The sequence below is a fragment of the Rhinolophus ferrumequinum genome, chromosome 8 (assembly GCF_004115265.2).
Source record: "Rhinolophus ferrumequinum isolate MPI-CBG mRhiFer1 chromosome 8, mRhiFer1_v1.p, whole genome shotgun sequence".
NCBI classification, from domain to species: Eukaryota; Metazoa; Chordata; class Mammalia; order Chiroptera; family Rhinolophidae; genus Rhinolophus; species Rhinolophus ferrumequinum.
Genome location: NC_046291.1, coordinates 48110511 through 48138066, shown reverse-complemented (window position 1 = coordinate 48138066; position 27556 = coordinate 48110511). Strand labels below are relative to the sequence as shown.

The window sequence follows — 27556 nt, the reverse complement described above, 5'->3', positions numbered from 1 at the left end:
AATACATGTGAAAGCAGCTGGCCCTCTTCTGCGATTTCTGTATAAGTACCTCATACATAGCCCTTTGCACTTGAGGTGCAGAGAAGCCTTCTGACAGCTGCTCTTACTATGGTCAGTGGCTAGAGACTATCATGGAGAGAAGAACATCACTAACTTGAAGAAGGATCATAAAAAGTGATTTTAAAAAAAAAGCGATGATGAAACAACAGGTGGGTCTATAATCTTTGTCCAACCCAGCGTTCACCACAGCTAAATCTGTGACTGCTGCAAACAATATATGGTGCCTACTCAAATTCCCTTCGGCACACTTTTGAAAACTATCTGTCGTGCAGGAGACCCTGCTCGCTACGCCATTTGTCGTGCAGGGCGTCCGGTAGCGTCTCTGCTGCCGCTCCCCACCTAAGACCGCAGGACATGATGAGGCCAAAAAGGAACACCCACACAGCCATAGGTAGGGGAGTCACACCACTATACTCTCGCTGGCGGCTGGGTTGGAGAAACAGGAAACAGGAGCCACACAATTCTCAACCCTCACTGTGCCACTTGCAGGCTCAGCCACCATCTTCTTGCTAGCTCCCCCTTTTTTTGCTAGCGTAGCCACGGCAGTTATATTAGTGCCCAATGGCTCACTGGTTACAGCTGACGGCCAACTAGCCACAGCTGATGGCCATTTGATCACAGTCGATGGCCATTTACTACCTGAGTCAGCACCTTTCTATGTGAGGCCGAGAGCCTGGAAACTGCTTTTTGGGGCTCTGTCCCCACACTATCATATAATTTAGGCCAGCCCAGGAATGTGCTCACTAAGTGTACTTTGGGAAATACTTATTAAACAACCGATTTCCTGGTGAATTCAGGAGTCTGGACACTGTGGACATACTTTTTAGAGCAGCTGCCATGAGTGCTGGTGAGACCTTTAGTCATGTGTCTTTGGTCTTAAGCATTTGGTTTTTGTACTAAAATAATTGGAAACAAAATAATAGCAATAAATGCTTTCTCATTCACCTTTCTTGGTTCCCGTTTGCACAGTACGATTTTAGCCATTTGTTATTTTGAATTGAGGTACCTAGTCATTGATAATGATGTGTTCATTTTCACAAACGTGCAAATTTCACTTTTGAACAAAGGACTTGGACTCAGTTTACATGTTTACCTAATATTCATAATCAAATTATTGGTGGTCCTACTTAAATTAACAAATGCATGTCTTTCATGCTTGAAGTGCACATAGAATTCTCTATTTTCAAATAATTTTTCCCTATGAAGGCAATTCCTTTTCTAATATAGAAACATTACGATGTTGTAGACAGGATTTCAGTATGTGATGGATCAATCTTGGCCCAAATCCAAGGGAGCTGATTTAATTAAGCAACCCAAAGAACCTCAATTAATTGTGGACCTAAGTATAAAATAATCGCCTTGTAAAGACCTTCCCCATCCCCCCGCCCAGCCAGGAGAATATTAAAATAAGACCACACTCTACCTATGGCTAATTAATTACTTTCTGGCTAATGCCTGGCTCTACTTTTCAATATAAAATGATTATGGATACAGAAAAGCAAGTGTCCTCTAAGAGTATATTTAATTCCCAATGTCATAGGACATTTTAAATAAGTATATCGCACATCTTTAAAATTTGTCACTGTTTTTCTATTGTGGTCAAATAGAGTTTAAAAGAAAAAGAGATTATGGCAAGTATCCAAATAAACCTCATTGTATTCTACAAATTATATACATCCAATGTTTTCTGTGAGTGCTCTTAAAATTTTCTCTGCCTTTAACAATTTGAGAGCCACTTTTAATTGATAAATGTTACCTCATTTGCAAAAATGCATGGTTATATGGTTTCTAAAGTCACTTTGATAACCAGTGCTCTCTTACCTAACACTTGTTAAAAGGTTGTTATGTACCTTTTACACCTGCTTGTGGTTTCAACTGCCAGCTATCAGAGAAGTGTTCCTATAATTGACAAAAGGTGGTAAGGTAGGTAGATTTTTCATTTCTTATCTTGTGATACATGGCTAATGCCTGGCTCTTCTTTTCAATATAAAATGATTATGGCTACAGAAAAGCAAGTGTCCTCTAAGAGTATATTACTAGCAAACACTACTATCTCCTAAATAGATCCTTTGAAGGCAGAAAGAGGAAACACTCTTAGAGAAAGCTTTATAACCTGGGGACTGTCTTCCTGTTCATTGTGGCTTTGTCCTTTGGGAAAGTCTGTGTGACCTCTCCTCCTTGTATTAAATAAAACAAGGGTGTAAGGACTGATGATTTGATTAGGTGAGTTAGTTACAGAAGTAGCTCTGGCATCTATTACTTCCACTCTGTTATCCATTATTTCTGTTCTGTTAACGGCAGCAGACATTTGATTAACTACTGAGATTTGGACATGAAGTGACTCCAAGGTAGGTTGTGAAGTAAATCACATAGCTAAATCTTCACTTCATCTTCACCTCACCTGTTCCTGTTTCCAGATTTCTGGCAGACTGGCAGCTGGAGTTCTCCTCAGGGGCAGGAGAGGCTCTAAGTTGTTCAAGAATAAGTGATAACAAATGCCTATTACAATAGCCTGCATATATATCATTTATATCATTTTGGGGATATCATTTTTTGGAAGAATTAAAAGCAAATCTCCCCTTTCTCCCAAATATATACATTAGTAAACTAAAAGGGGAAATTAAAAGAATTAAAGAATTTCTAAATATTTACAAAATTTTTAACTGCAAAATCACAGCAGAAAACGAGGCCTGCCTTATATACAGTTCATAGCTTGAGTTGTAAGCAAAAGCTCCAAGTAAAAATGGGCAAAAATCCAAATTTCTTAGTAGTAATCAATGTTCTAGCATCCAACAATAACAACTAACATTTAGCTTAGGTGTTAACATTTACTATTATATAATCCAAAGTAACAGAAAAAATTCATTTGAAATACAATTATATATTTCATTTCCTTACTGACTTGATTTTATACATCCAGGTCATAAAAGAAGACAACTTTGTTCTATATGGCTTATACAGAATCAGATGTTACAGCCAGATATAACTGTTAAGAGCACCTAGTAGTTCAAATAACTGAAACCTCAAGGAGTAAATGAATTTCTTATGGCCTAAAATTTGACTGGAAGGTCTGAAATGCATACCTTAGTCTTTTCGTTGTCAGTTCAGTGCTTATTTTCCCCTACATTGAACATATTAGAAAGCTTTCATACTTGTCAGTATTCACAAGAAGGCACAATCAATTCTGGAAAATCAAAATTGGAAAATGAAGGGAACTATTGATTATAAAACTAAAGACCAACCAATCAACCAAGTTACGGAAGAAAAATTAAGTCACAAATCAAACCTCATAACCTGAGAAGAACCAAGAAAAAAATCATCCATTTAATACTGGTACTTCACAAAGAACTTAGGTCGGGATCCAAAGTTGACTTTGTTGAGACCCAGAGGTTAAAGGACTGAAAAAAAGGAGTGGAGTCATACTGTTAAGGTCAGAATTGGTCTTATTGGACAGCACAGTCTATCTTAAAATGGCACACTGAACCTGTCTTTGTTGGTTGAGAAATGGTCCAGCCATGGGCTGCAATCATTTAGTCACCAGAGGAATGCAAACACACCCACTCCCAACAGTTCATTGTCTCATGCCACACTCTTTTTTACAGCATAAAGTAGAATATAAATGGCGATTTCGGGTTACCTGCTTATATAAAGATGCCATTCTGGCAATTGTTGTTTGAGGGAAAGACATGGAGACTGTTACTGGCAGAGAGAATGCAAAATTGATTTAGCTCATACTGTATGCTCCATGCTCTAAATTAAATGGGAAACTTTCTCAAACAATATTTGTTATTATAATTTTAAGTGTACAAAGCTCAACATGTAACAAATGTAAAGATGCCAAGGATAAGTAAGATTTAAAGAGTGAAACAGAGTTAACAAAGCCAAAGCCAAAATGAGACATGACTACATATTCCATCCTATAATCTCATAAATCAAAGCTTTTAACTGTCTGGATTCATAGGTGACTGTATTCTTTCCAGTATGCATTCTTTCTTCTTCCAGGGGTTGTTCAATAATGGCAGGTATGTTCCTACCATAAAGCTCACAGTGTTCTAGAAACTGGACACATTCTTGAATAACACTGTCACAAAGCACAGTCATATGTCTTGACATGTTTTCTAACAAGGACAGGAAGCATCTTTTGGCATAATACCAGGTGTCAGTTCCCAGTTTTTTATTATAAGGTTCTAAGCTTTTGATAACTCGAGAAATGCCAAAGTCATAATTTCCTTTGGCACAGTAAAGTGTCCCAATCACCAAATTCACAATGCAGAGATGGTAGATTTTCTTATCTGGGTCATTATAGGAGAGGTGCTCTTCCTCCTTCTCAATTTTCCTCATCAACTCCTCAGCTTCTTCATTTTGACTCGTCATAATATATGACACACAGAGGTTAGCCAGTACAATAGCACTGACATTCAGGATGTTGTTATAATGCTTCTTGACTATGGGCTCATAAAAACCGATGGCTTCTTTGTATTTGTTTTCCTGCATGAACAGAACATGGGCCACATTCAGCTTCCACACATCATGGTCATTACAGAATTCCACAGATTTGCGGAAGATCTTTTCTACCATTGGGTAATTTTCAAGGTTCCAGTAGATTTTCGCCTGGGCCATCAACACAGGAATATATTTCTCCAGGATGTCGTCATATTCATTCACTGCCTTTTTGACAGCTTCATCATCTCTACTGTGTCTTGCTTCCTGCACTTCTTTGGTGAGTCTCCGGAGCTGCTCCGTCAGAATCCCTGCTAGTCCATCAAGCTTAATGAATGCCTCTTCAGGAGCTGTCTGACAAGTGATCATGGCATCCAAGAAGTCATAGAGATAGGGTGTGAGAAACTTATAAGTCAAATGAGCATTCTCTGCCAGGACATCTGCTGCCAGGTCAAAATACTCATACTTACAGTAGAGCAACAACAGGTTGCCAAAGGTCTCTGGGGGGAAGGGGTTCTGTTGGAGCAAAAATTGTAGCTTTTCAAACCCTTCTGTAGGCCTGGCATCCATGTTCATTAACGCCTGGTTGTGCAGGGTCACAGGGTCTAACTCCTCCTCTGCCCTAGGTGGCATGTCAGTGAGGGTTTCCTGGGCCACCTCATAGTTTCTCAGTTGGTATTCTATGGCTGCCTTGAGGTTGAAGGCTTCCACTACAGCAGTCTGGTGAAGGACTAAAGTGTTGCCAACACTGCAAACATCAATGCCTTCGGTGGTCATGCCCACACCTAGCTCTGGGTGCTGGCGGATGCCATGCTCAATAATGTCCGCGATGTACTTCAGAGCCGAGGCATACTGCCGGTTGCTGTAATAGGCTAAAGCCAGGTTGTAGGAAAGGTCAGGCCGGTAGCCCGAGGCCTGCAGGGCTGCAAAGAACTTGGAACACGCGGCTTCATACTGTCCCTCCTTGTAGAGCAAACATCCCAGATTGACCTGGCCATCCGGCTCATTCTCACCCCCACTGTCTTCTCCCCCTTCCCCACTCAGTAGCTGCTCCACCAGGCTCCTGGCCCCAGGCAGATCGCCCTCGCTGTACTTGATAGCAGCTTGCAGATGGAGGACCCGGCTGTGGTAGGTGGGGTTGTCCAAGAGGAGGAAGGAGACCCGGGTGGCCTCTGGATAAAGGCAGGCCTTGTACAGGGCCTGGGCCTGGTACAGGCGGTACTGCTCCAGTTGCGGGTGCAGCTGGCTCAGCTGCTCATAGCACTCGGCCGCCAGCGCGAACTCCTGCAGGCGGTAGTAGCAGTAGCCCAGCAGCGACAGGCCGGCGCGGCTCCTCGGGCTCCGCTGGAGCTCTCCGCCCAGCAGCTGCACCGCTTCGGCGTAGCGGTTATCCCGGATTAGCCGGTACACGACGGCGGTGAACTCCCCGTCGGGGATCTGAGTACTGCCCAGCCCCGCCATAACCGCCACGGAGGTTGTGCGTCCTAGTTACCAAGGCAACAAAGCCAACCGGAAACGGAAAGCTGACCGGAGATTTCTTGCCACGGAAGGAAACCGTTAGTAATAAAAAGGAATCACTAAGGTTGGGTTTTTCGATTACTGATGCAGTCCTCCAAGACAGGCTGCGGAGGTCGTGAATCACAGAAGAGAGAGGAAAATCTTCCTGGAAGTTCACAGAAGGAAACTACCTCCCGGCATGCACCGGTCAAAGGCACCCAGCCGCTTGTGAGTGCGCGCGCTGCTTACTGGGAGATGTAGTCTCTACGGGAAGGACCTGTGGGGTTTCGCTGGCCTTTTCCTGTAGTAGGTGAGGGTTGCTTGCTGCTTGTAGTGTAACCTTGGTCTCGGGCGGCGTAGGAAAGTTTAGGGTCTTATGTGCCTTGCATTTTTGAGCCTTATACACTGTGTGCTTCATACATATGGTGTCGTTTCGCGTTTTGTTTTTGTAAATTAATGGGAAGGAAAAGCTGGGATATTTCCTTGGAATTGTAGAATTAGAGTAGGTTCTGTTTCTAAGTTGCCTTGATGGCATACTTTCCAAGAACATAATATGCAGAGACCAAGAGTCCTTACTTTTGTCGTTTCCAAGATTGACAATAGGAAATGGTTTTCTGAATCTTGTACTGGGAGATCTTCAATTTTATTTTATTTTATTAGTTTTTCCATTTTTTAAGTTTATTGGGGTGACAATGGTTAGTAAAATTACATAGATTTCAGGTGTGCATTTCTGTAATACATTATCTATGTATCACATTGTGTGCTCACCACTGAATCAGTTCTCCTTCCATCACCAAATATTTGACCCCCTTTATTTTATTATGTTTTCAGTTTACTTTTATTTTTTTATATTAGTTTCATGTGTACAAAACAGCATAATGATCAGGCATTTACACCCCTCACAAAGTGATGACCCTCCCCCCAGGTCTACTACCCCTCTGACATCGTATACAGCTGTTACATTACTACGGATTATATTCCCTATGCTGTACTTTACATCCCATGACCATATATATGCATATATAGGGGGTGCCAAAAAATGTATACAAGTAGACACTTTGGTCATCGTTGCTCAAGCAGTAGCTCATTGTAATCAGAAGTGTCTGGACGCTGATGGTAACCACTCTGAGCACCTCTTGTAATTGCAGAAGTCAAACGTGATTTGTATTCATCTTTTGTTATTGGTATATATTGAATATTACAATTTTAATACAGTTTTCTTTTCTTAAAATTTGTATGCATTTTTTGGCACCTCCTGTATATACACACATATGAAATTATAGTTGACATTCAGTATTATCCTACATCAGCGTCAGGTGTACCGTGCAGTGAAACTCAATTTTAGATCCAACTGTCTTCCGCTTCCCTTTTTAATAAATAATTATTGCTGAGCAGATATTGGCATTTAAACCTGGCCATATTTACTGCCCTGGCCCTCCAACTTTTTTCCCCCCTTCTTCCATCTCCCCCACAACTCCGGTTCAAGCCTTAATGTTTCTCAGTCTAGTTGTGCAGGACACAGCTCCCTGGCCCATGCTGGTATTATGAGTCTTTTGCTCCCCCCAGCAGAGGCTGTAGGTCACGATGGCTGCTGTCCCACTCAAGGTGGCACACAGTAGCCCTTGGCAGCCCTTGGCAGCACTTGGTAGCTTACACCAACCTATGGCTGCTCACAAGAACTGTTGTTCACAATCTTAGCTATAGAGGGCACAGCTCACTGGCCCATGTGGGAATTGAACCAGCGACTTCACCATGAGGAGCACGGTGCTCCAACCACCTGAACCACCAGTCCAGCCCTCCAACCACCTGAACCACCAGGCCAGCCCTCCAACTTTCACTAAAAATAAGAAAGCAGTCTTCCTTGATCTCCCTACTGCTCCATTGATTTTCCATGATCTGCATTGGACTGTCTAGTACCCAAGATAAATGGTGTATGAATAAAAGCATGTCTTTGCTATACACTTAAAGACTTCAATGCAAGTCCTTTATCTGACTTTATAGTTTGTTGCCCATACATCTTTTTTATATATAAATTTCAGAGCCAACATCAATTATATTATATGGTACTCTATTAGACCATTTACATATATTAATTCTAATCTTAATATCCACCCTAAATTCTGTATATTATAGATGAAGAATCTGTGTTCGAGAAAGATTCAAATAATTTTCTCAAGTCCACACAGAAAATAGTTAGTGGCTGTGTCATGATAACCAAGAGCTAATTTCAGTGGGAAATAGTGACTGCTGAATAACCAACTCTATATACTTCCTATAGATGAGTGTTTGGTGCCAAGTTATATGATGGAAGGTTGGTGTGGTTTTTTTTCTCCATTAAAAAACCCAACCAAGTTGGTGTGGGCAGTAGAAATTTGAACTTCAAGGCCTGAATTGCAGCTGTGAGCAGATATTAGGAAGTAACTACTGGGAGTGGTATGGCTCCTAGTCACCTGGAATAGCGAGGAGGAGACTTCCGCGGGCGTGTGATTGCTCCCATCATAAAACAACTGACTTTATGTACTCATTCAGTTTTTTCTCTTGGCAGAGCTGTGTTCTTATGGGTGGAACCAGAAAAGGAAACTCCCACTGCATGAATACCAACACAGGGACAAACCATGCCCATTTCAGGAGTGAGTGGGGCTCTGGGCCACCAAAGTTGCCCAGAGAAAGCAGTTGATGAGGATCACTATAACCCTACTTGGAGGCTTCTTACAACCCAGTCCCTGAGTGTACCCTTGAGGGGCCTTCAACCCAGAGAGGTTGAGGGATGCTGCTAGTGCTGCTCAATAATCGAGGGTGAGTCGGGCAGGATCTTCACCTCTGTGGCTGCATGACTGCACTTGTCCCTTGGAAACTCAGGCTCACTATTTTAAAATCCTTATGTATGAACTGTTCCCTTGGGTAAATTACTGTTAAATCAAGGTAAGATGATAGAACGTGGAAACAGGAAATTGCCTTGTATGTCTTTAGTCTGTCGCACTGTTTCTGAGAGTTGTATTTGCATCATGAAAACATTCACCTTCAAATGCCTTCCTGGAAATGTATGAAAAATGGAAGGACTGTCTGCTCTCCCCAAATTTCTCTGATCCCTACAGGCATCAGTTGAGGTTCCCCTCTTTGTGTTGGCACCTATCTGTGAATGTGGCAGCTGAAGGGGGCAGGAGGGAGGCCGTTCTGTGTCTTCCTCCATATTTCATGTGCTGCTGCTCCTGAGGCCTGGCTTGGAAAAAGCAGGACATTCGGCTTAGACAGATGGAGGGCAGGGTCATTTTCAAAATGAAATGAGTGCACAAATCACACTGTGAAATTGGCATGACCATCATTGCTGCTGTGATGGACCGACTTTTATTTAGTCTCTGATAGGCAGTTGGGGAATAGATTCCGTTTTTTTGTTTGTTTGTTTGTGTTTGTGTGTGTGTCTGTGTGGGTGTCAGGGAGATCGTGAAAGAAAGCCTTTAAATTCATGATAGAAATTCTGGAAAGCAAAAAATGGGGTGGAATATTACAAAATGTCATAAGGATCATTTTGTTTCCAACAGAATCTTGAAAAGCTGGAGCATATATCAAAAAGTAAGTGTACTCTACCATTCCTAGCAATAAGAAAGCATTTACTGGTTGTAACAAAATGATTTAGTGCCTATTGAAAAGAATTAGGTTTTGGGAAAATGATGTTGGACTCAGGGTGCATTTTGCTGCATAAGAGGAGGCATTTTTACCATGTAGAATTCCATTTAGGCAAAATGTATAGAGGCTAAAAGTATGTTTGGTTCTTTAACATGGTTGTTTCTGCCTGCCAAAATGTGAGATGATGAAATCCCACATTCAATTTGTATGTATAATCTATTTGTCATTAACTTTTAAAACTAGTTGGAAGGTGTGTTTTCTTATTTATCCTATAAATGTGACTACTTCCTGCTGGTAACCATTGGTAATTTATTAACATCTCAACAACCACAGCTATGGTCAGACATCTTCCCTGCTAAAGGAAGAAATTCCTGCAAAACCATTTTCCAATTCTTCTTTCTTTTCCCCTTTCATTCCAAGCCATTTTCTGCAGGATGGCCAGTTTGGGGGCTGGTGTGGGGGGAACTTAGGTACCTTGCTTCCTCTCCCCGCCATCTCCCACCATAAACAGGGAAGAAAAGAATAAATTAGTGCCAAATAGGTAATCTAGTGGACTGATTTTTAGGAGCATCTGTTCAATCTTTTAAGACTTTCGGAAAGATTGTATACCAGATCAACACCTGGGAACATTTATCCTTAGGTGGTGAGACATTTAACCTCATTATGAACTCTCCTTTCCCTTGTAATACCAGTTTTATTAATATTTTAATTAGATGTTCTTTTTGGATATACCTTGCTTTTTATCGAGTAGTTTATATTTTGGGGCTTATGGTGTTATGATCTAAATTAACATATCAGGGAGAGCACAGTAGCATATGGTTTATAAAAGGAATTAGCAGAGAAGGCACAACTGTGGATACTGGCATTTAAAAAAAAAAAATCAACCAACTATCCAAACAAAAAGCGACTCTAGCCCATGTGTTTATAGAGGGTATTTTCAAGCCCGGGTCCTGCTTTGCCTAACTTCTCTCATTAATCCTTACAGCTGTTCTGTGAATTAGGTGATTCTTATTGTTGGCCCCACTTGAAAAGCGTGGACTGCAAAGCACAAAAGAAACTGGTGGTTGCTACAGCCAGCACGCGGGGACTGGTGATTGCTTCAGCTGGCCAGTAGGGGCCACACTGCGCCTCTTCTCTGTCTCCCCCTGGCACCTCCTCTCCAGTCATTTGAATTGGCTGTGGATCATTTGCTGCAGTTTGTTCTAATAGGAGAGGCACAATGGTGTAAGAATTTTAAAGTTTAAGCACCGAAGCCGTCGTGTAATTGTATGGCATCACTGTGGCTGGCGGCCCTGCAGTGATGCCACCCCCCTGTGTAATTGCCCATGTAAATTTGAGCAGTCTGTAAGGACGCAGGAACCTGCATTGGCTGCAGTCTTCTCCCTCTAGAAAAAACTTCAATAATTCGAAGAACATTTTGTCACTTGAAATACTGGCTGTCCCAGTATTTCTCTCACACAGGCAAACACCACAGATCGAGACAGGGTTAATGGGCTAAAGTGACAGTCAGAATTTAAATTGTTGGTATTTGGATGCATGCTTGCTTCTCTTTAGCCCTTAAATCACCCTTCTCTAGAGAAATAAAGAGTATTCTAGAGATTTAGTCAAACTTCAAGCATTTTATTAAAAAAAGATACTTAAGTCTCTTAAAGTTGACTATTTCAAAATAATGAATTAGTTGCTTATGAAATGACCAACCAGCCTATAATGTAGTATTCTTACAAGAAACATCAGCCTGGGAAATGTACACAAAGGAAGTGACTTAAAAGAGCTCAATTTAAAACATTTTCCTTCTTTTGTGTAAAACCATAATAATTAGGAAGTAAATCAGTAAGGGATCCTTTTTAGATTGTGGTACATCAAAATAAAATGGCAAATGCAATTTTCCCCCAAGGGAATGAGACTCAACAAAACCTAGCCTATTTCCACACTGTTCTGTTTCTTTTTTAAAAAACAATTCATCCAGATATGATTTACTCTAAATCTGAAGACAAAAAATGAGATTCTAATAAACATACATTACACAAAGATAAAAGATGGCCTCAAATAATGTTTTTTCACAGCAAATACTTTATCTACTTAATAAAACATATTTTTGTACCAGTGCACACTTCCAATGACATTGGTGTGTGTGTGTGTGTATGTGTGTGTATGTGTATGTATTACACAGATAAACAACTTATCTTTAGTACTGTAGAGAGATGTGACAAATATGCAAGAACATTCAAAATGAAATTGGAGAAGATATACAACCCCAAACTACTAGCTGAGGAAAAGGTAGTAACACAGACAATGTAAAGAGGACATCAGACACTGCTGAATCCATGTGCTCATCATGAAATACTCCACACACACTTCATTTTATTTCTGCCAGCTGTGTGTTGTATTCTATTATTGCTCACTTATGAAACTTAGGAAATTTTGGCCTTCTTGTAGCCCACACTCCAACCACCTGAGCCATCCGGGAGCTCAGCTGCAGCTCTGCAGCTTTAACAAGGTGCCATGTTAAATCTTAGTTGCGGGGGGCACAGCCCACCATCCCTTGCGGGAGTCGAACTGGCAATCTTGTGGTTGAGAGCCCGCGCTCTAACCAACTGAGTCATCTGGCCACCCGGGAGCTGAGCGGGAGCTCATTGACTTCATTCTAGTTGCAGAGGGCACGGCTCGCTGGCCCATGTGCGAATCGAACCGGCAGCCCTGTTGCCCAGAGCTCGCACTCTAACCAACTGAGCCACCCGTCCGCCCTGTTCTGTTGCTTTAATGAAATGCTTTTTGAGTTTTTCTTTTTACCAGCCAGAACATTTTTCTTTAGAAAAATCTTCCCCTAATATGTTCATATTTTGGTCCTGCGTAAAGGAAATTGTTTCACATGATTACTGAGGATAAACTGTATTTTTCTGCAATTCATTAAGTGTCAGCAGGAGGAATGGATTTTAAAATAATTATGCTGCAAAGTAAATTGGGCAGACTTTTAATGACCTAAGGTAAGTGGATAAAGTATGAAAAATTTTGACACATGAAAAAAGCAATTGAATTTGTGTAGCTATATTGTTATTACACTAACAAAAATTTAATGAGTATTTCTAACTCAACAAGTACGTAAATAAACCTGCAAATCTATAGACATCTCAGATTTTAGAAACAAAACACACATGCAATTTTAACTTCTTTTGACTCACTTTATAATTTTTTTTCTAAATTAAGTTGACTCCCATTTATGGGATCTATGATATGAGATCATCTAAAATTGTCCTTTATGAAATAAAAGGGTATATTAAAAAATTGTACTGATGACCATATCTTTCCTGATCACTAGAGGCAGGCTCAGACAATCTGTGATAAGGTTTTTATATCTACCCCATATATGTAACTTTTTATTTTGTCTTCAATGAGAAAATGACCTTTTTCTAGGATCTTTTTAGGTTTGTTCCTAATTTATTTGAGAAGAGTAGACAAGGCAGTTATCTGGAAAACATTTTTAAAAGTTAAATACTGCTTGGCCCTTTGGTGTAGAAAGGAACTGAATAAAAGTCAGCGCTTTTATTTTACAGACAAAACCTGAGACCTGGAGTGTCCCAAGATAACAAGTCCTGCTGGTGGTCATTCCAGGATGGAGCCCCAGGCCTAATGTGCACTGCATGGCACCTTTTACAGTTTGCCAAGCGGTCCCTACCGGCCAGGATTACCAGCTACATTGTAGGTTGTGCATGTATTATGTACATACTGACCCAGAAGAGAATAAACAGCATCTCTGAAAAAAAGATGCATCTCATGGAGAAAGTAGGATGAAGTCATTTCAACCATGAATGCCAAGACACCTGAGGAAGCAAATAGTCTGGTCAGCTGGAGGTTTTATAAGAAGGCTCACATTTTAAAGGCCTTCCACCAACAGGAAATAAGCATCGATAATAAGGTTTGGGAACTTTCTCTCTTGGGAAAGCAGAATGTACGGATAATCATACATACCTCACAGTCTTGGAAAATTATATGTTATTTAGAAAAGGGATTAGAAATATCTCAAACTCCCAAGTTTTCAACCTCTAACCCCCTCGGTTGTTGGCACCAGGGAGGCCGTGACCCTCCTTTTCTACTGCTTCTTGGTCTCCAAGGAACAGACCCACGGCATTAGTCAGCGGTTTCTGAATTTTGACCCACAATAGGAAAGATACTTTGAGACAGGAAAAATAGATGGAGGCAATTACGAACAGCTACTTGATTGATGGTTGACATTGTCAGGGCTCCACTGTATGGCAGATTGCAATGGTGTTGCACTCCCCTTGCCGCCACTGGATGTTGCTATTGGCAACCGTGCAGTGAAGCCAATAAAAAGGCAAGAAAAGGAGAGGAAAACTCAACCTTAGTGGAAGCCGGCAGGATTTGTGCTATAAATTATGTTCCCCTTAGCAATATGCAGCATCCGTGTTCAGGGTGGCTTTAGTGAGCTGCCTGCAGTCTCCCTCAGACCCTGAGTCTAGTTTTCTCATAAAGCACATGCTTTAAAATTTTGCTCTAGATAGACTGGCATCCGTCTGTCTGGGCTATGTGTTTATTTATTGTTGGGGAGGATAACAGATGTGGGTTCATCTCTGCCTCACATGGACTGATTTTCAATTCCCGTTTGTGATATAAACATGTGACACAACAGACAGAAACACTGGCAGGTCGTGCTTCTGAGCTGCAGACACCCTAACTCCACCCACCCTTTGTTCCTTACCTGAGGAGGAGACACAGCCCGGCTCCAGCTATTTTCCTTTATAGCAGAGTGATTCCGAAAACTGGCTTAATAAAATCCATAAATCTGAACAACCTCCTCTTACCTGCCCTGCGGAGGCAATTTTTCCTGCATTCATCTTCTCCTCTAGTTTCTCCATTCTTCCCTGCAGAGACAGCTGTAAAGGGTAGCTAGGAACATTATTTTTTAGGGCTCCCACTTCTTCCTTCTCTCTTTTGTCAAACCCCTCCCTCCTCAAGTATCTCTCTTTTCTAAGCAGTTGACGACAGGATTCTGTACCCTCATCTTTTTGGTTAGAAGTGCCATTTTTCTTTGTTTGGTTTGACTTTCACCTTCCCTCCTGGCAGTTCTCTTATCACATGCCTTGGTCCCTAGCTTTACTTGCTCATCTTCCTTTGTTTCACCTCTTCCTGTACCCCTCCCCCACTCCTCTTACCCCTCCGCTTGGTTTAAAATTTTCTCTTACTTTATTCTTGTCACGTAGACTATTCCATATAAATACCTACTCTTCCCTCACCTCCATTTTGGTACCTTAATTTACCCATTTTTTTAAACGTTTCCTGAATGTCTACTTATATGTCAGGAAAACAATGCTGTCTGTGGAACCCGGCCCCTTTAGCATTTGAGTTAATAACTGATACTGACCAGTGACGACAAGAACAAAAAGTGGTTTGTAAATTTTAGATTTTTTTTTTTAGAGCTGGAATGGACTTCAAGGTTCTTCTGGTCCAGGGATTCTGAAACTCCTCAGAGCCCTTCTATGGACCATGTATGAAATCAAAGAGATGAGGATATTTTTTTTTAGCAGTATAAGTATTTTATTTGGAAAGATGGAGGTAAATTGGGAAAACTACTAAAAAAATCAAAAGTGGCTGCCTCCAGAGGCAGGAGTCAGGAGTAGGGGTGAAGAGGGGCCCTACCACCTAAATCCTTTGACTCTGTATCTCCTTACCCAGCTTCAGACAGAGGACTTGGGCTTTTACATATTATATCTTAAGCAATCCTTGTAAGATTGATTTGAACAAAGAGTTCTAAGGTTAAAACATGTTTGAAAATCATTTCCTAGTGTAATCTCAGTTGACAAATGAGACAGGCTGGGAGTAGTTAAGTGACTTGTCCAAAATCATCCAGTTAATCGTGCCCAAGCTAGGGGTATGTCTAGCTTCTTGCTTAGTGTGGATAAGGCATATCACATCCTCACTCTTGTAAAACGGGGAGCAAATAGCTTTCTAGTCATTGCATCCATTTACTGTAGTTTATTTTTACCCATTATAAGCCTGGCTTTCAATAGTATATTTGTTCTCTGCCCAGACCGTTATTTCTTAACCTTTCAAGCATTATTTCTTGTACGTAAGGAAAAATCCAAAATTGGGAACTCCTGCATTTGGCTGTAGGTTGGTACTGACAGTCACTTTAAATTTTATACCAAAACCATCACTGGGAGAATTCAAGGTAATCAGTGATCGTTCTCCATGGCTCTGCTGTGACCTGTGAAATGTCTCACTGTTGGAAATCGTCCCTAAACATTCATATGCCACCTGTGGTAACTCCTTTTCCTTTCATCCTTCCTTAAATTAAAGTCTATTAATCCATTCCTTCCGGGAGTAGACTTGGTTACAATAAAGGTTGAATTAAAAACCTCAAAAAGGGGATCACAATCCCAATGTGGTGTTGCGAGTCCTGGATAAACACCAATCAGAAAAACACATCTGTATTTCTAATAGGGACCTTTTTAGGGGGAAACTGGGAATGGCGGGTATTTGTAAGGATAACACAGTTTATCTTTTAGGTAGGCAAGTCCAAAGGCTCTGAGCCATCATTAAGAAGCTTTAGGAGAAAAATAAAATACCACTACAGAATCCAAATTGGGATTCTTGGGACAGCCTGGCACAAAAGGGTGCTCTGGAGAGGCTGCAGAGGCAGGCATTGTTTGACTTGTAACAGATAAAAGAGCCACATACAAAATGAAGCAGCGCAAATGACACCTTTACGGTTGTATGTTCCCCTGGCTCAGAAGGAGCAGGGCTGGCTGTCCTTGGGTCCGGGACCCACAACAGTCCTTTGCCCAGCGCCGTCTCGTGTCCATCTCAGCCATGTCTGGGCATCAGGGGAAGCCGAGGGTCCTTGAGTGTGCCCTTGCCACCTCTTCTGTCCTTCCTGCTGACCGCACTCCAAGGTGAAAGCCCAGGCGTCGTTCCAGGGCATCCTCAAGATTTTCTGTCTGTCTGAGCTTAAAGGGACAAAAGGATGATGTGGCTGGACCAAAGCTGCCTTCAGGATGCAGTGACTTGGCAGCAGCGGCTGACCTGGTGGGTTAGTCACTGTCGGCCCCGGCCGCCGTGAGGCTGGCAGAGGAGGGTGACACTAGCGGCCTTTTCTGGTGCAACTCTTCCCACTTCCTTCTGTTCGCAGCCACCGAATCCACCATTGGCTTCAGTTTCTCATTGACCTTCACCAATGCCTAAAATAAAACAATAAAATGGTGTGGGCGAGAGGAACTGGAGTCACTGACATGATTTTCCAGCTTTCACTTGTGACAATCGAAACCGCCTATAAGAAATGAAAGTGATAATTATTTTGGTAATCGTGAGCTAAGTAAATATGCATTTAGTGGCACGGTTTTATATTAATGGAGCCTCTGCAGAAAATGAAAAAATAAGACAGGTGGCTGTGTAGTACTCCAGGGGTTACCAGCTAATTAGATCACGATCCTGTTTTAAATCCACATCAAACAAGACAGGAAACAAACAAAATATCCAGCTCACACATGTCTACTAATATGTGTATCTTTGCCTTCCATGGAGGCCTCCAGATCTCAATAGACCATGCACTTAAATTTTTACGGAAATACACCTACCATTTGCTCCACTGTGGGTGGACTGTGGGTAAACTTACCGGAACAAGAAAAGCCAGGTAAAATCCTGAAATGAGGAGATGCTCATTTTTAAAGCTAAGGATCTGGGAGCTGAGCCAAATGTACAGATCACCATGAGAACAAGAATGGAAAAACAGACATAAGAGAAAAGAAAAGAATGTGGAAGAGAGGGATGGAGGAGTGTAGGAGAAATGAGGGAAGAGGAAAAGTAGGGGTGGTCAGAGGCCGACTGACCACAAGGCTAATGAAGCTCAGGATTCAAGGTCTTACAGGATACCCATCTAAATATTTTCTTTTGGACTTAATTGTGTGTGTGTGTGTGTGTGTGTGTGTGTGTGTGTGTGTGTGTTTTAAAAGGCTCCTACTCTCAAATGGTACAAACTTCTGGCCTCATCAAACTTGGATCGCCCCTATAAGTGGAACAAACAATGACTAAAGCAAGGATTGTGGAGCCATGGAGTGCTGGCCCATCCATGGAAAGGGAACACTTCACGTTCCCATTTTATGCCTCGGGTCAGCATTCTGTGGCCACAGATTACACCCCCAGTCCCATGCAGATACCTTGCTGGTGTGTCCCATTCACCACCCGGGGAGCAAAACCACTGCAATTTCAGTGCCCCTCCTGAAAAGCTGTCTCCAAGCATGACCTGTGACGGGGGGTGGTTCAGAGCAAAGTCCCCCAATAGGAAGAACGGCTCTTCCAGTTGAGGATGGTCTTCCCTGAGCACAACTGCAGGCCACCTGTGTATCCCCACAAATAACTGTTCACTCCAGGTACTTACAGGAATGCAAGTAGAATACAACCGGATGTAAGTTAGGTGGGGGTTGAAAAGGCCATAACGAATCAGGTGTCCTACTGAGCAGTGAGCTCTCCCACCAGGCTGAGGTGGTGGCCCTTCACATCAATGTCCCTTAAATAGAACATTCTCTCCCTTAAAAGTGGTATATATCACACCAAGCAACAACATCTAATTTTAAACCAGATGTATTAGTTGCTCCACATGAAAATAAAACATAATAGCTCAGGCAGTGATCAAAATCCCCTTTATTTCCATGAGAAAAATGCAGGTGCCTGTTTCTGCTCCATGCGCGGTGCTTTTATTTAGACAAGAGTGTGAGGCAGCAGTGAAGGCCATGGTTTTATTTAGTAGAGTTTGGCACTAGCTCCTCTTCACTCTGATAGAGCCTTTTAATTAAACTGACTACTATAATTTCTATGGAAATTAGTGTTTACGTTATTTTCCTGCTACAAAAGCATTTCTCTAAAACTTTTTTTTTTTTAATCCCAGGAGCACAAATTGGAATTTTTTTTCCTGCCTGAAATGTAATTAAAAACTCATTTGATTACTATATTTCTGGCTCTGTTTTACTTATTAAATTCCTGTAATCAGTTTTCTTTTATGAAGCTGCTGGGAAATGATCTCAAAAACAACACATTTTTCTTTTTCTTGGCAGGTTCCTGAGCATTTACTAAATTACATTCATGCACCTGCCCATGATTCGAATTATTCCACCAATTTATTCCATAAACCATTTAAGTTTATTTGGCTTCGCCCTCCAAAAGAGGTTTCTTTCCTTTATCTAGGTCTTGCTTCTTTTGTGTTGAAAAAAAAAATTGGGGGGGGGGTACATATTTCTCAGAATTCCTTCTCTTTGTTTTTATTCTCCTCAAACACAGAACTGATTCACGAGGCTATTGTTTCCCCTGGCAGGTGCTGGCTCTACACAAAGGTAGCAAAAATCCCATCCCAAAGAATTACTCTTACCCCGTAAATCTGTTACACAAATGTAGTTAACTGAGAGACTATGGAATATTAGAATATTAAGAGAGCAAGAGATTACCCACAAGCCTAAATTCCAAGGCTTTTGGTGGTTATGTACCATCAGGAAGATAACGGCTCCCAGTATTTAGAAAGGTATTGGGTATCCCTACAAAACTTCTCATCGGTGAGTGACACCTGATGACTTCTGTGCGAATGCTACTAATGTCTGTCTTGTTTGACTTGCTGTTCCCTTAGCGAAAGAGAAAGGGGATACTTCTCACCCACAGAGAGTCTGCTCACTCTCTGTGTACACACAGAGGGACTCTAAAGGTTATGTACGTGGGGCCATTAGCTGCGGCTGTTGGATCTCTGTGGCGTCCCCGTGGCATGGCCATTCAGTGTTAGAATATGTTCAGAGGCAGAGAACTAACTACCTCCCAGGGGGGTCTGGTTTACTCTTTGCTCTGATTTTAGAATGTTGTTCCTTATGTTGAGCTGAAATCTATATCCCTGTAACTTCTAGCTAATGGTTCTAGTCGTTGGGGTGCTCTCCCCTTTAAACCAGAATATACTCAGGCAGTGTGGCACTGAGGACTCGTGTGCTGCTCCAGGGTAGGTTACAGCGGGCATGACCTAACCGCCCAGCTTGGGGTGTGTATCACTGGGGCTCCCAAGCTCCCTCCAGCTCCCTCCTGGCCCTTCACAGACAGGACCTGGGATACTTATTCCACCAGGGGACACAGCCTTGGGCATCTAGTCCTCCAGGTGCCTGGGGCACCCTACTTCCTTCCTGATTCCATTCGCACTCCATTGTTGTGTCCACTTGTGACCATCACGTACCGTTTATTCCATATTTTATTTGCATTTTGAATAAGTAATATATTCACAGAGCCCAATGGATGCAAAGGGTATAAAAAGTATAGGGTAATATTTCCCTTCATGCCCTGGCCCAGACACCTAGATTCTTTCCCTAGAGGCAACTTGCATATCTTTCAAGAAATATTTTATGAATATGTAAGTATGTGTACATATGTATACACTATATATATGTAGATGTATATAGTGTATATGTATAATACATTATACATGTTTAATGTATTTATGTGTACATGCACAATTAACTTGATTCCCTCACCATTTTAGGTGTTTCCCTCAGAGAGGGAGTGAAATCAAAACCTTGTGTAACAACATTATTATCATGCTTGAGTGAGAACAAGTATACTGTGTAAAATGAGTATCTGGAGTATGTAGAGACGAGAGGGACCAAATTCCAATTTTCCACTGCTATGTCAGGGACTTTTTCTTCTGCAGAGCTTAATCTGCTGTGAATCCCATCTACTGTAGTTTTCCTCTCAAAAGTTGTAGTTTTCAGTTGTAGAAGTTTGATTTGGGTCTTTTCAAAAATATTTTCCACGACTCTGTCATGCTCAATCCTTCCTCTACCCTCTAGAATATATAAAATATAATAAATGTCTTAATGTCCTCTCTATCGATTCTATAATCTGTATAATTTCTGAGTCAGTATTGATTGATTTTTCTCATTATTATGGGTCAAATTTCTTTGAATGCCTGGTAATTTTTGATTGGATATCAGACATTGGAAATTTTATGTTGTTGGGTGCTTTTTTTGTTTTGTTTTTTTTTGCATTTCTTTAAACATTTTTCAGTTTTGTTCTGGAAAGCAGTCAGGTTACTTGGAAATAATTTGATCCTTTTCAGGCTTGCTTTTAAGCTTTGTAGGTGGGTCCAGAGCAGCCTTTAACCTAGGTCTCCTTTGGGCCCCACCACTGAGACAATAATTTTCTGAGAATCGTATCCAGTACCTTACGTATTACAAGGTTTTTCTTTCATATTCTGGCTGGTGGGAGCAGAGACTATTCCTCAGCCTGAGTGAGCTCTGAGGATAGTTCTACTTGCTCCGTTTTGCTGGTTCTTGCCTCAGCCTCCGCAGTTTCCTCGCATGTGTGTGGTGAAGAGCACTGAAGACTCGGGGGGGCCCTGCGCAGCTCTCGGGAGCTCCCGTGCACCTCTCTTCTCTGGTACGCTTCCCTGGGAGCTCTACCTCCTTGGCTTCCCCAGACTCTTGGCTCTGCCTCCTCAGCTCAGTGAGACCACTGGGCTCTGCCTGGGTCCCCCCTCCCTGTGCTGTGGCCTGGAAACTCTTTCCAGGTAGTTAGCTGGGACAATTGTAGGGCTCGCTTCATTTGTTCGCCACTCAGGAATCACTGTATTGTGCTGCCTGCTGTCTGCTGTCTGAAAACTGTTTCATGTATTTTTCTGGGTTAAAAAAAAAAAAAAAAGTATATTTTTTGCCCCTGTTACTCTCACGACCAGCACCGGAAGTCTCTTATCATTGGTTTTAAACTGTCCTGTTTTGGGATACTATCCCAAGAGCTCTGAGGGAGAGGGGAAATAAGGCCTTTCTTCTTTGCATCTCTGTTCCTAGCACAGTGACCCCAAGGATCAACAGCCCCGCCTCTACTCCCCCCACAGAGTGGTGGCAGGAGGAAGGGGTAAGGCGAGAACAGCTGCCAGTGGTGGAGTGGAGGGTCAGGACGTTCTGACCTGCTACAAAATCCTGCTGTAAAAACAAACCCAGAATGACCCCCTGGGGAAATGAACACAGTCTTCTCTCTTATTACCATTATTCCTGAGACCTTGTTTTTATCAGTTCACCAAGCTGTGAGGAGTCAGATTCTGCCCTTGCTTTCCCTCTGTCATTATGATCCACACCTGCTATCGTCTGGCCCGGCGTGGGCTTATTAGCTGACCACAATCACTTCTTGGAACTCCACTGCTGGCTAGCTGGGGCAGATGTGGGACAAGGGGACACACACAGAGAGAGCCATGTGCTTAGAACGAGTCACTACTCTTAACTCTGCTGTTGGGAGGGGGCATAGAGAAACCCCACCGAATGAACCCCAAAATGTTCACCTGTGTTACTAACACCTTTTAAAAATGTTGAAGAAATTTTCTTAGCTGACCATTTATTTATTTATTTTTAAGGCCAAAGAAAGGAGATGGTTTTCATGTCCCACTGTTGAATTATGTGTTTCCAGAGTGTTGGCAATAAGACAGTGATTTTCTGCCTTTCCCCATCTCCACCTCACCCATGAGAAATAATCAGAAACTAAGATACACAATGCATAGCAGAGAAGACAGAATTTAAAGTATAACTAAATATCCATTCTTGGGTAAAATATAAAAATAGACGTGGGGACCATCTCAAATATCTGTTCGAGGCAATTTTCCTCATACGAAGATATGATCGGTTTAGTACTGTAATTATTTACCTTCTTAGTGAAAACGTCAAAAAGCTCATTTGGGGGTTGGTATTTTGAAATGGAAAATCATTGTTGATAGGACCAGCTGGTGTCATCTTTGCCCAGATCTCTGACGGGAGGGGCAGCAGAGCATGGCAGTGGTGGCAGGCCCTGACATTCTCTTGAATTAACGTGGCTGGCCAGTCACGTGTGCCAAGGGCATAACTGAGAAACTGATGAGGCTTCCGCTGAAGGTATGCGACCTCAGACAGAAGTGGCCTGTTCTGGGAGCAAACCCAAACTTTAAATTCGTGAACTGTTGAATTGCTCATCTTTCTTGGTTCCCAAAGGTTAAGACTATTCATGATTTAATCTGACATATTCTGGAATTTTACATGCCATCCTGCAATGAGGCAGTTGGCTAAGAAGCATGTTTGGCTTGCCAACCATCTACCCTTCCATTGTGTTGTCAAGGCCAGACAGTGAAATGATTGCCCAGAACTGAACTCATCACCTTCTTCCAAACCTTCCTCTGCTCTCAGGTTTACTCACTCAGGGGTTTGAGCATTATCACATTCACCCCACTGCCCAGCCCAGAAATCTGTGGGTCATCCCGGACATCTCCCTTTTCTCCCCACAGCCAAACTAGCACCAGGTCTTCTCAATCCTACTTCCAAAGTCTCTTTATGCGTCAGTCTATTGCCATTTCTACAACCCTCGTTCAGACTACCGTCATCTTCTCAATTGCTTTAACCTGCTGCAGCCCCCTCACTGGGTTCCCTGCCTTCCCTTTGCTCCTGTCCAATCAGCTCTCCACAGTGTAGCCACCCTGGAGGGGTCAATTAAAATCACGTATCCAAGCTCGGCACTCTACCCAGAACCTTGCAGCTGCTCCCATTTGATAGGAATGTGCTATAAGACCTGACAGGAAAAGGAGACTTGCAGTACTACTAAAAGAGAATGAAATCCAGAAAAAATACAGAAGAGGAAGAAAAACATAAAAGCCGACAGAAAACTTGGGGTCTGGTACAAAACCAGAATTTTGAAATGCCCAAAATAATCCCATCAAGTTTTCTGGAAAACCTGAAATATACATCTGTCTATGCATTTTAACACTTTTCTGAGTGAAAAAAAAAAAAAAAACCTGAACTCCACATGGTGTGTTTGGCAGGGGAGTAGCCGAAGCGTTAGTTACGACATGTGAGGGCAGATGGAACTGGCTGTGGGGTCCAGATGGGAAGCAGCAAACAGATTCCTCCTAAACGTCATTCCTTCCCTCCCCAGTTCAATGGCCTTTGAAACTCAAGGTTGTGTAAAAATTAATTTGCATTAAATTGCTTAAGATAATGTATTAACTACCACAGGAGGCTTCCCGCAGTTTTTAAAACTTGATTTGAAAAACAAATAATCAACCACTAATGGTGAACACAGAAGCCAAGACCTCTTTGGATAAATGTTTTTAAACATTCACATTAAAGAAACCGGCTTTAAAATAAATCTCCAGTGTCTAACTGCTAAAATCAGAACATTAATAATTGTTTACACACGTTACCCATATTACTGTGCCAGGCACTGGGTGCTATTGGGTTCTTTCCAGGCTAGGACGGAATAGAGTTGAAAGGGCTCTAGCTGTGGGGACAAGAGCCCCAAAAAGCAGTTTCCAGGCTCTCGGCCTCACATAGAAAGGTGCTGGCTCAGGTAGTAAATGGCCGTCGACTGTGATCAAATGGCCATCAGCTGTGGCTAGTTGGCCGTCAGCTGTAACCAGTGAGCCATTGGGCACTAATATAACTGCCGTGGCTAGGCTAGCAGCAAATGGGGGCGAGCAAGGAGATGGTGGCTGAGCCTGCAAGCGGTGCAGTGAGGGTTGAGAATTGTGTTGCTCCTGGTTCCTGTGTCTCCAACCCAGCTGCCAGCGAGAGTATAGTGGTGTGACTCCCCTACCTATGGCTCCATGGGTGTTCCTTTTTGGCCTAGCCATATCCTGCATTCTTATGTGGGGAGTGGGACCAGAGACCCCGCAGGCCGCCCTGCGTGACAACTGGTCCAGCGAGCAGAGTACCCAGCACAACACAAGCCTTATCACTTCTGTCTTATGTGGGGACACCAGGACTGTGGTGTTTCTAAAAGAGATCACTAGTTTGCCTTCCCCGTTTGCATTTTGGCCTTCTTTGAACTTAGGAATGGCCAGGGAGGTGTAAGCAAGCAGAATTCATAAGGAAGAGCTCCTGAGAAAATTCTTAAATGGGAGTTTATTCAGCTGGGAGGTGCATCTTTCTGCCCTTGCTCCAATTTCTTTCTATCTGCTGGAATATTGACATGATGGCTGGAGCTACGGTGACTGCCTTGTGACTCTGAGGCACCCTTGAGTAGAAACAGGGACTGGGTCTCTGTTGGCTATGGAACTGCCCTGTTGTAGCAGCCTCGAATTGACTTCTCTGGATTATTTTTATCAGAGAGAAAAACAACTTTCTGTTTTGTCTAAGCTATTGTGATTTCAGATGTCTGTTACTAGTAGCTGTTAGCAATTCTTAATTGAACGAACTGATGTTATTTTGTAGGTCTTTATTTTCTGTCTACCTGTGCAGGGGTCAGAGGATTCTTGGCATTTTTATACTTGAACAAATTCCTTGGGGAGTTATGAGTTCCTGTTTTTTGGCAGTGCGTTACAAGCAAACTGTAGTAGAGAGCAGAAACTAGACACTGTCCCTTTACCCTTCCCCTGGTAACAGAATCCGTTCCATGTGCTCTGAGTTGGCACGTAATTCATGACTGACTAACAGGAAACCCCTGTGATTGGTGGAAGGATGGCACGAGGCCCACACTAAGGCAATCAGAGCTCTCTCTAGATTTTACTGGAACTACTGAAAACGAGGTGTGTTTTTTTTTTCTTTTTTTTTTTTGGTGTGAATAATTCCTGTAATAAACATGTGACCTTAGAGCTGCCAAGACATGTGAGGAAAGCCTGACTGGGTGAAGTCAAAACATAACTAGGAGGCAGGGAAAAGGGGACAGCTGTCTTATGGTATCCTTTGAATTCTCTGGATCCAGCTGAAGGCCACCAGCCAACCGAATCTCTAAGCTCCCCAGTTACGTGAGCTCAAGTTTTCCATTTCTGATCAAACTAACTTGAGTGAGTTTCTGAGCTCCAAATAAGGAGTCTTATGCTATTGTCACTTATTGATCTCTGTCACCCCCAGGAATTACTTGAGACTGAAACCCCCACCAGACTTTGAACCGCTGGCTGACATGAGGAGTCTCAACTTGCTCAACACAAAAAGTTGCTGCGAACACTCGCTGGGTAGCCCTCTTTACCCAAGTTAATGAGAGTCAGGGACCAGCTAGCAGTTTTCTCCCTCTGTGAACTCCCAGAGTCTGCCAGACTCCTTAAAAGGTTTAAAAAGGTTGCTCATTCTTCGCCTGCCATGTTATAGGGACTCAGAAAATACTAACAGAGGAGGCCAGCGCCTTCTGGTGGCAGAGTCAGCAGGCCTTCTTCAAGGAAGGAGGACTCAAAGGAGTTAGTTGAGCGGCAGCATCCGTTTAGCCTGGACTAAGTGAACTCAGACAGGAAGGTGTCATGCGGGGGACCCTGCTCGCTGTGCCATGTGTCATGTGGGGTGTCAGGCGGGGTCTCTGCTCCCGCTCCCCACATAAGAACGCAGGACATGGTGAGGCCAAAAAGGAACACCCACGGAGCCATAAGTAGGGGAGTCATATCTCTATACTCTCGCTGGCGGTTGGGTTGGAGACACAGGAACCAGGAGCCACACAATTCTCAACCCTCACTGTGCCACTTGCAGGCTCAGCCACCATTTTCTTGCTAGCCCCCATCTGCTGCTAGCCTAGCCACGGCAGTTATATTAGTGCCCAATGGCTCACTGGTTACAGCTGACGGCCAACTAGCCACAGCTGATGGCCATTTGATCACAGTCGATGGCCATTTACTACCTGAGCCAGCACCTTTCTATGTGAGGCCGAGAGCCTGGAAACTGCTTTTTGGGGCTCTGTCCCCACAGAAGGAAACACAGCAACCAGATGTTATTTTCTCCTTTGTGAGAGTTCATTATTATTCCATGTTTATCATATGGGGTGAGATTATTTCTCCAGTTGAGAAAGTGATTTTTCTATATATGATATTTACTCTGTGGATCTGTTACCACTCCTCGGTAACAGGTGAGCTGTGTCAGAGGTTTGCAAATGCCAAAAGATAGTGTCAGAACTTGTTTGTTAGTGATATTTGAGATCTTAAAATCTAAGTAATGCAAGACAGGTACCCAAATAGCAGTAAAGATGATAAAGCCACAGAGCTAATGCTTAGTATGAGGGCAGCAAGCTCATTAGACTACACGGCAAGAATGCTGCAGCTCTGTAAGCGGAATCCTACGGGCATAGTCTAGCCAAGTTACAACATGGAGGTTTGCAGCATCGATGTCTAATATCCCGAAAGCTAATTACAGCAGTAGTGATAACTTAGAAAGAGATCATTTTCTTTCCAAGGTTTCAAGCAGCTTAGTAGTGCCTATAAAAGTGAAAGCGCAAAAAACCTTTACAGTAATTTTCTCTCCCTCTTTTCTTTCCATTTCCATTTCCTTCCCACCCTCTCAGGTTGCTTGTTTAGCTTATTTTATTTTATATACTATTCCTTTGTGGAAAATGATATTAGCAAATGACATTAATATTCTGAATTTATGAGGCAGGGATTTTAGTCTCCCTGGGTTAACAGCATTATTGTTTCCATAATATAGGGGCTGCATGATACAGTCGGGAGTGGTGGAGCCTATGGCACACTGGACATCTTACCATTTTAAAAACAGCGTTCAGCTGAACGAAACATGTCTGTGGGCTGAATCTATTCCGTGGGCCACTGTTTGCTCACTGTGACAGACAGTAAAACACATCTTGCCCAAATGAACTAACTACTGAGTATGGAATATGTCCTGTGTTCCAGGACACAGCATACCAGGACCTTTCCATATGTGAGCTAATTAACCTCACAACAATGCTGTGAGGTAGGTGTTTTGAGATGAGGAGCCTGAGATTGGGGAAATTAGGTTAGAAGAGCCACACTTGGCATGGGGAGGTGTACAGCAGAGCTGGTTGTCAGTCCAGGCCTGTGTGGACAAAGCCCCGGTGTCTTCACATGAGAGCTCTCAGCTGGGACATTGATAATGACAGGTGTCCCACACCGAACCGCTGTGTCGGGACAGTGGAGCAGCTCTTTAGTTCTAGTGATCACGACACTGTTTCAAGAGAAATTCACAGGAGGGAGGTGGCCTCACTGAGAAATGAAGGAACACCA

At 42.7% G+C, this 27556-nt stretch overlaps 2 protein-coding genes across 2 annotated transcripts in view; both read right to left on the bottom strand.

The window, feature by feature from the left end:
• Positions 1–3054: 3054 nt before the first annotated feature.
• On the bottom strand, positions 3055–6221 carry LOC117026367 (tetratricopeptide repeat protein 30A). Its single transcript, XM_033113114.1, has one exon. The coding sequence runs from the start codon at positions 5959–5961 to the stop codon at positions 3964–3966; it is 1998 nt and encodes a 665-aa protein (XP_032969005.1). The 5' UTR covers positions 5962–6221; the 3' UTR covers positions 3055–3963.
• An 8973-nt stretch (positions 6222–15194) lies between these two features.
• The window catches only part of PDE11A (phosphodiesterase 11A), a 319917-nt gene continuing 307555 nt past the window's right edge, over positions 15195–27556 (bottom strand). Inside the window, exon 20 of the mRNA XM_033111416.1 lies at positions 15195–16814. Within this exon, the coding sequence (XP_032967307.1) occupies positions 16668–16814 (147 nt within the window). The 3' untranslated portion in view covers positions 15195–16667. The remainder of the gene's footprint in view (positions 16815–27556) is intronic.

Bases quoted from the DNA above. Each gene is read 5' to 3' on its own strand.
- LOC117026367 (XM_033113114.1), bottom strand. From the start codon at position 5,961: ATGGCGGGGCTGGGCAGTACTCAGATCCCCGACGGGGAGTTCACCGCC.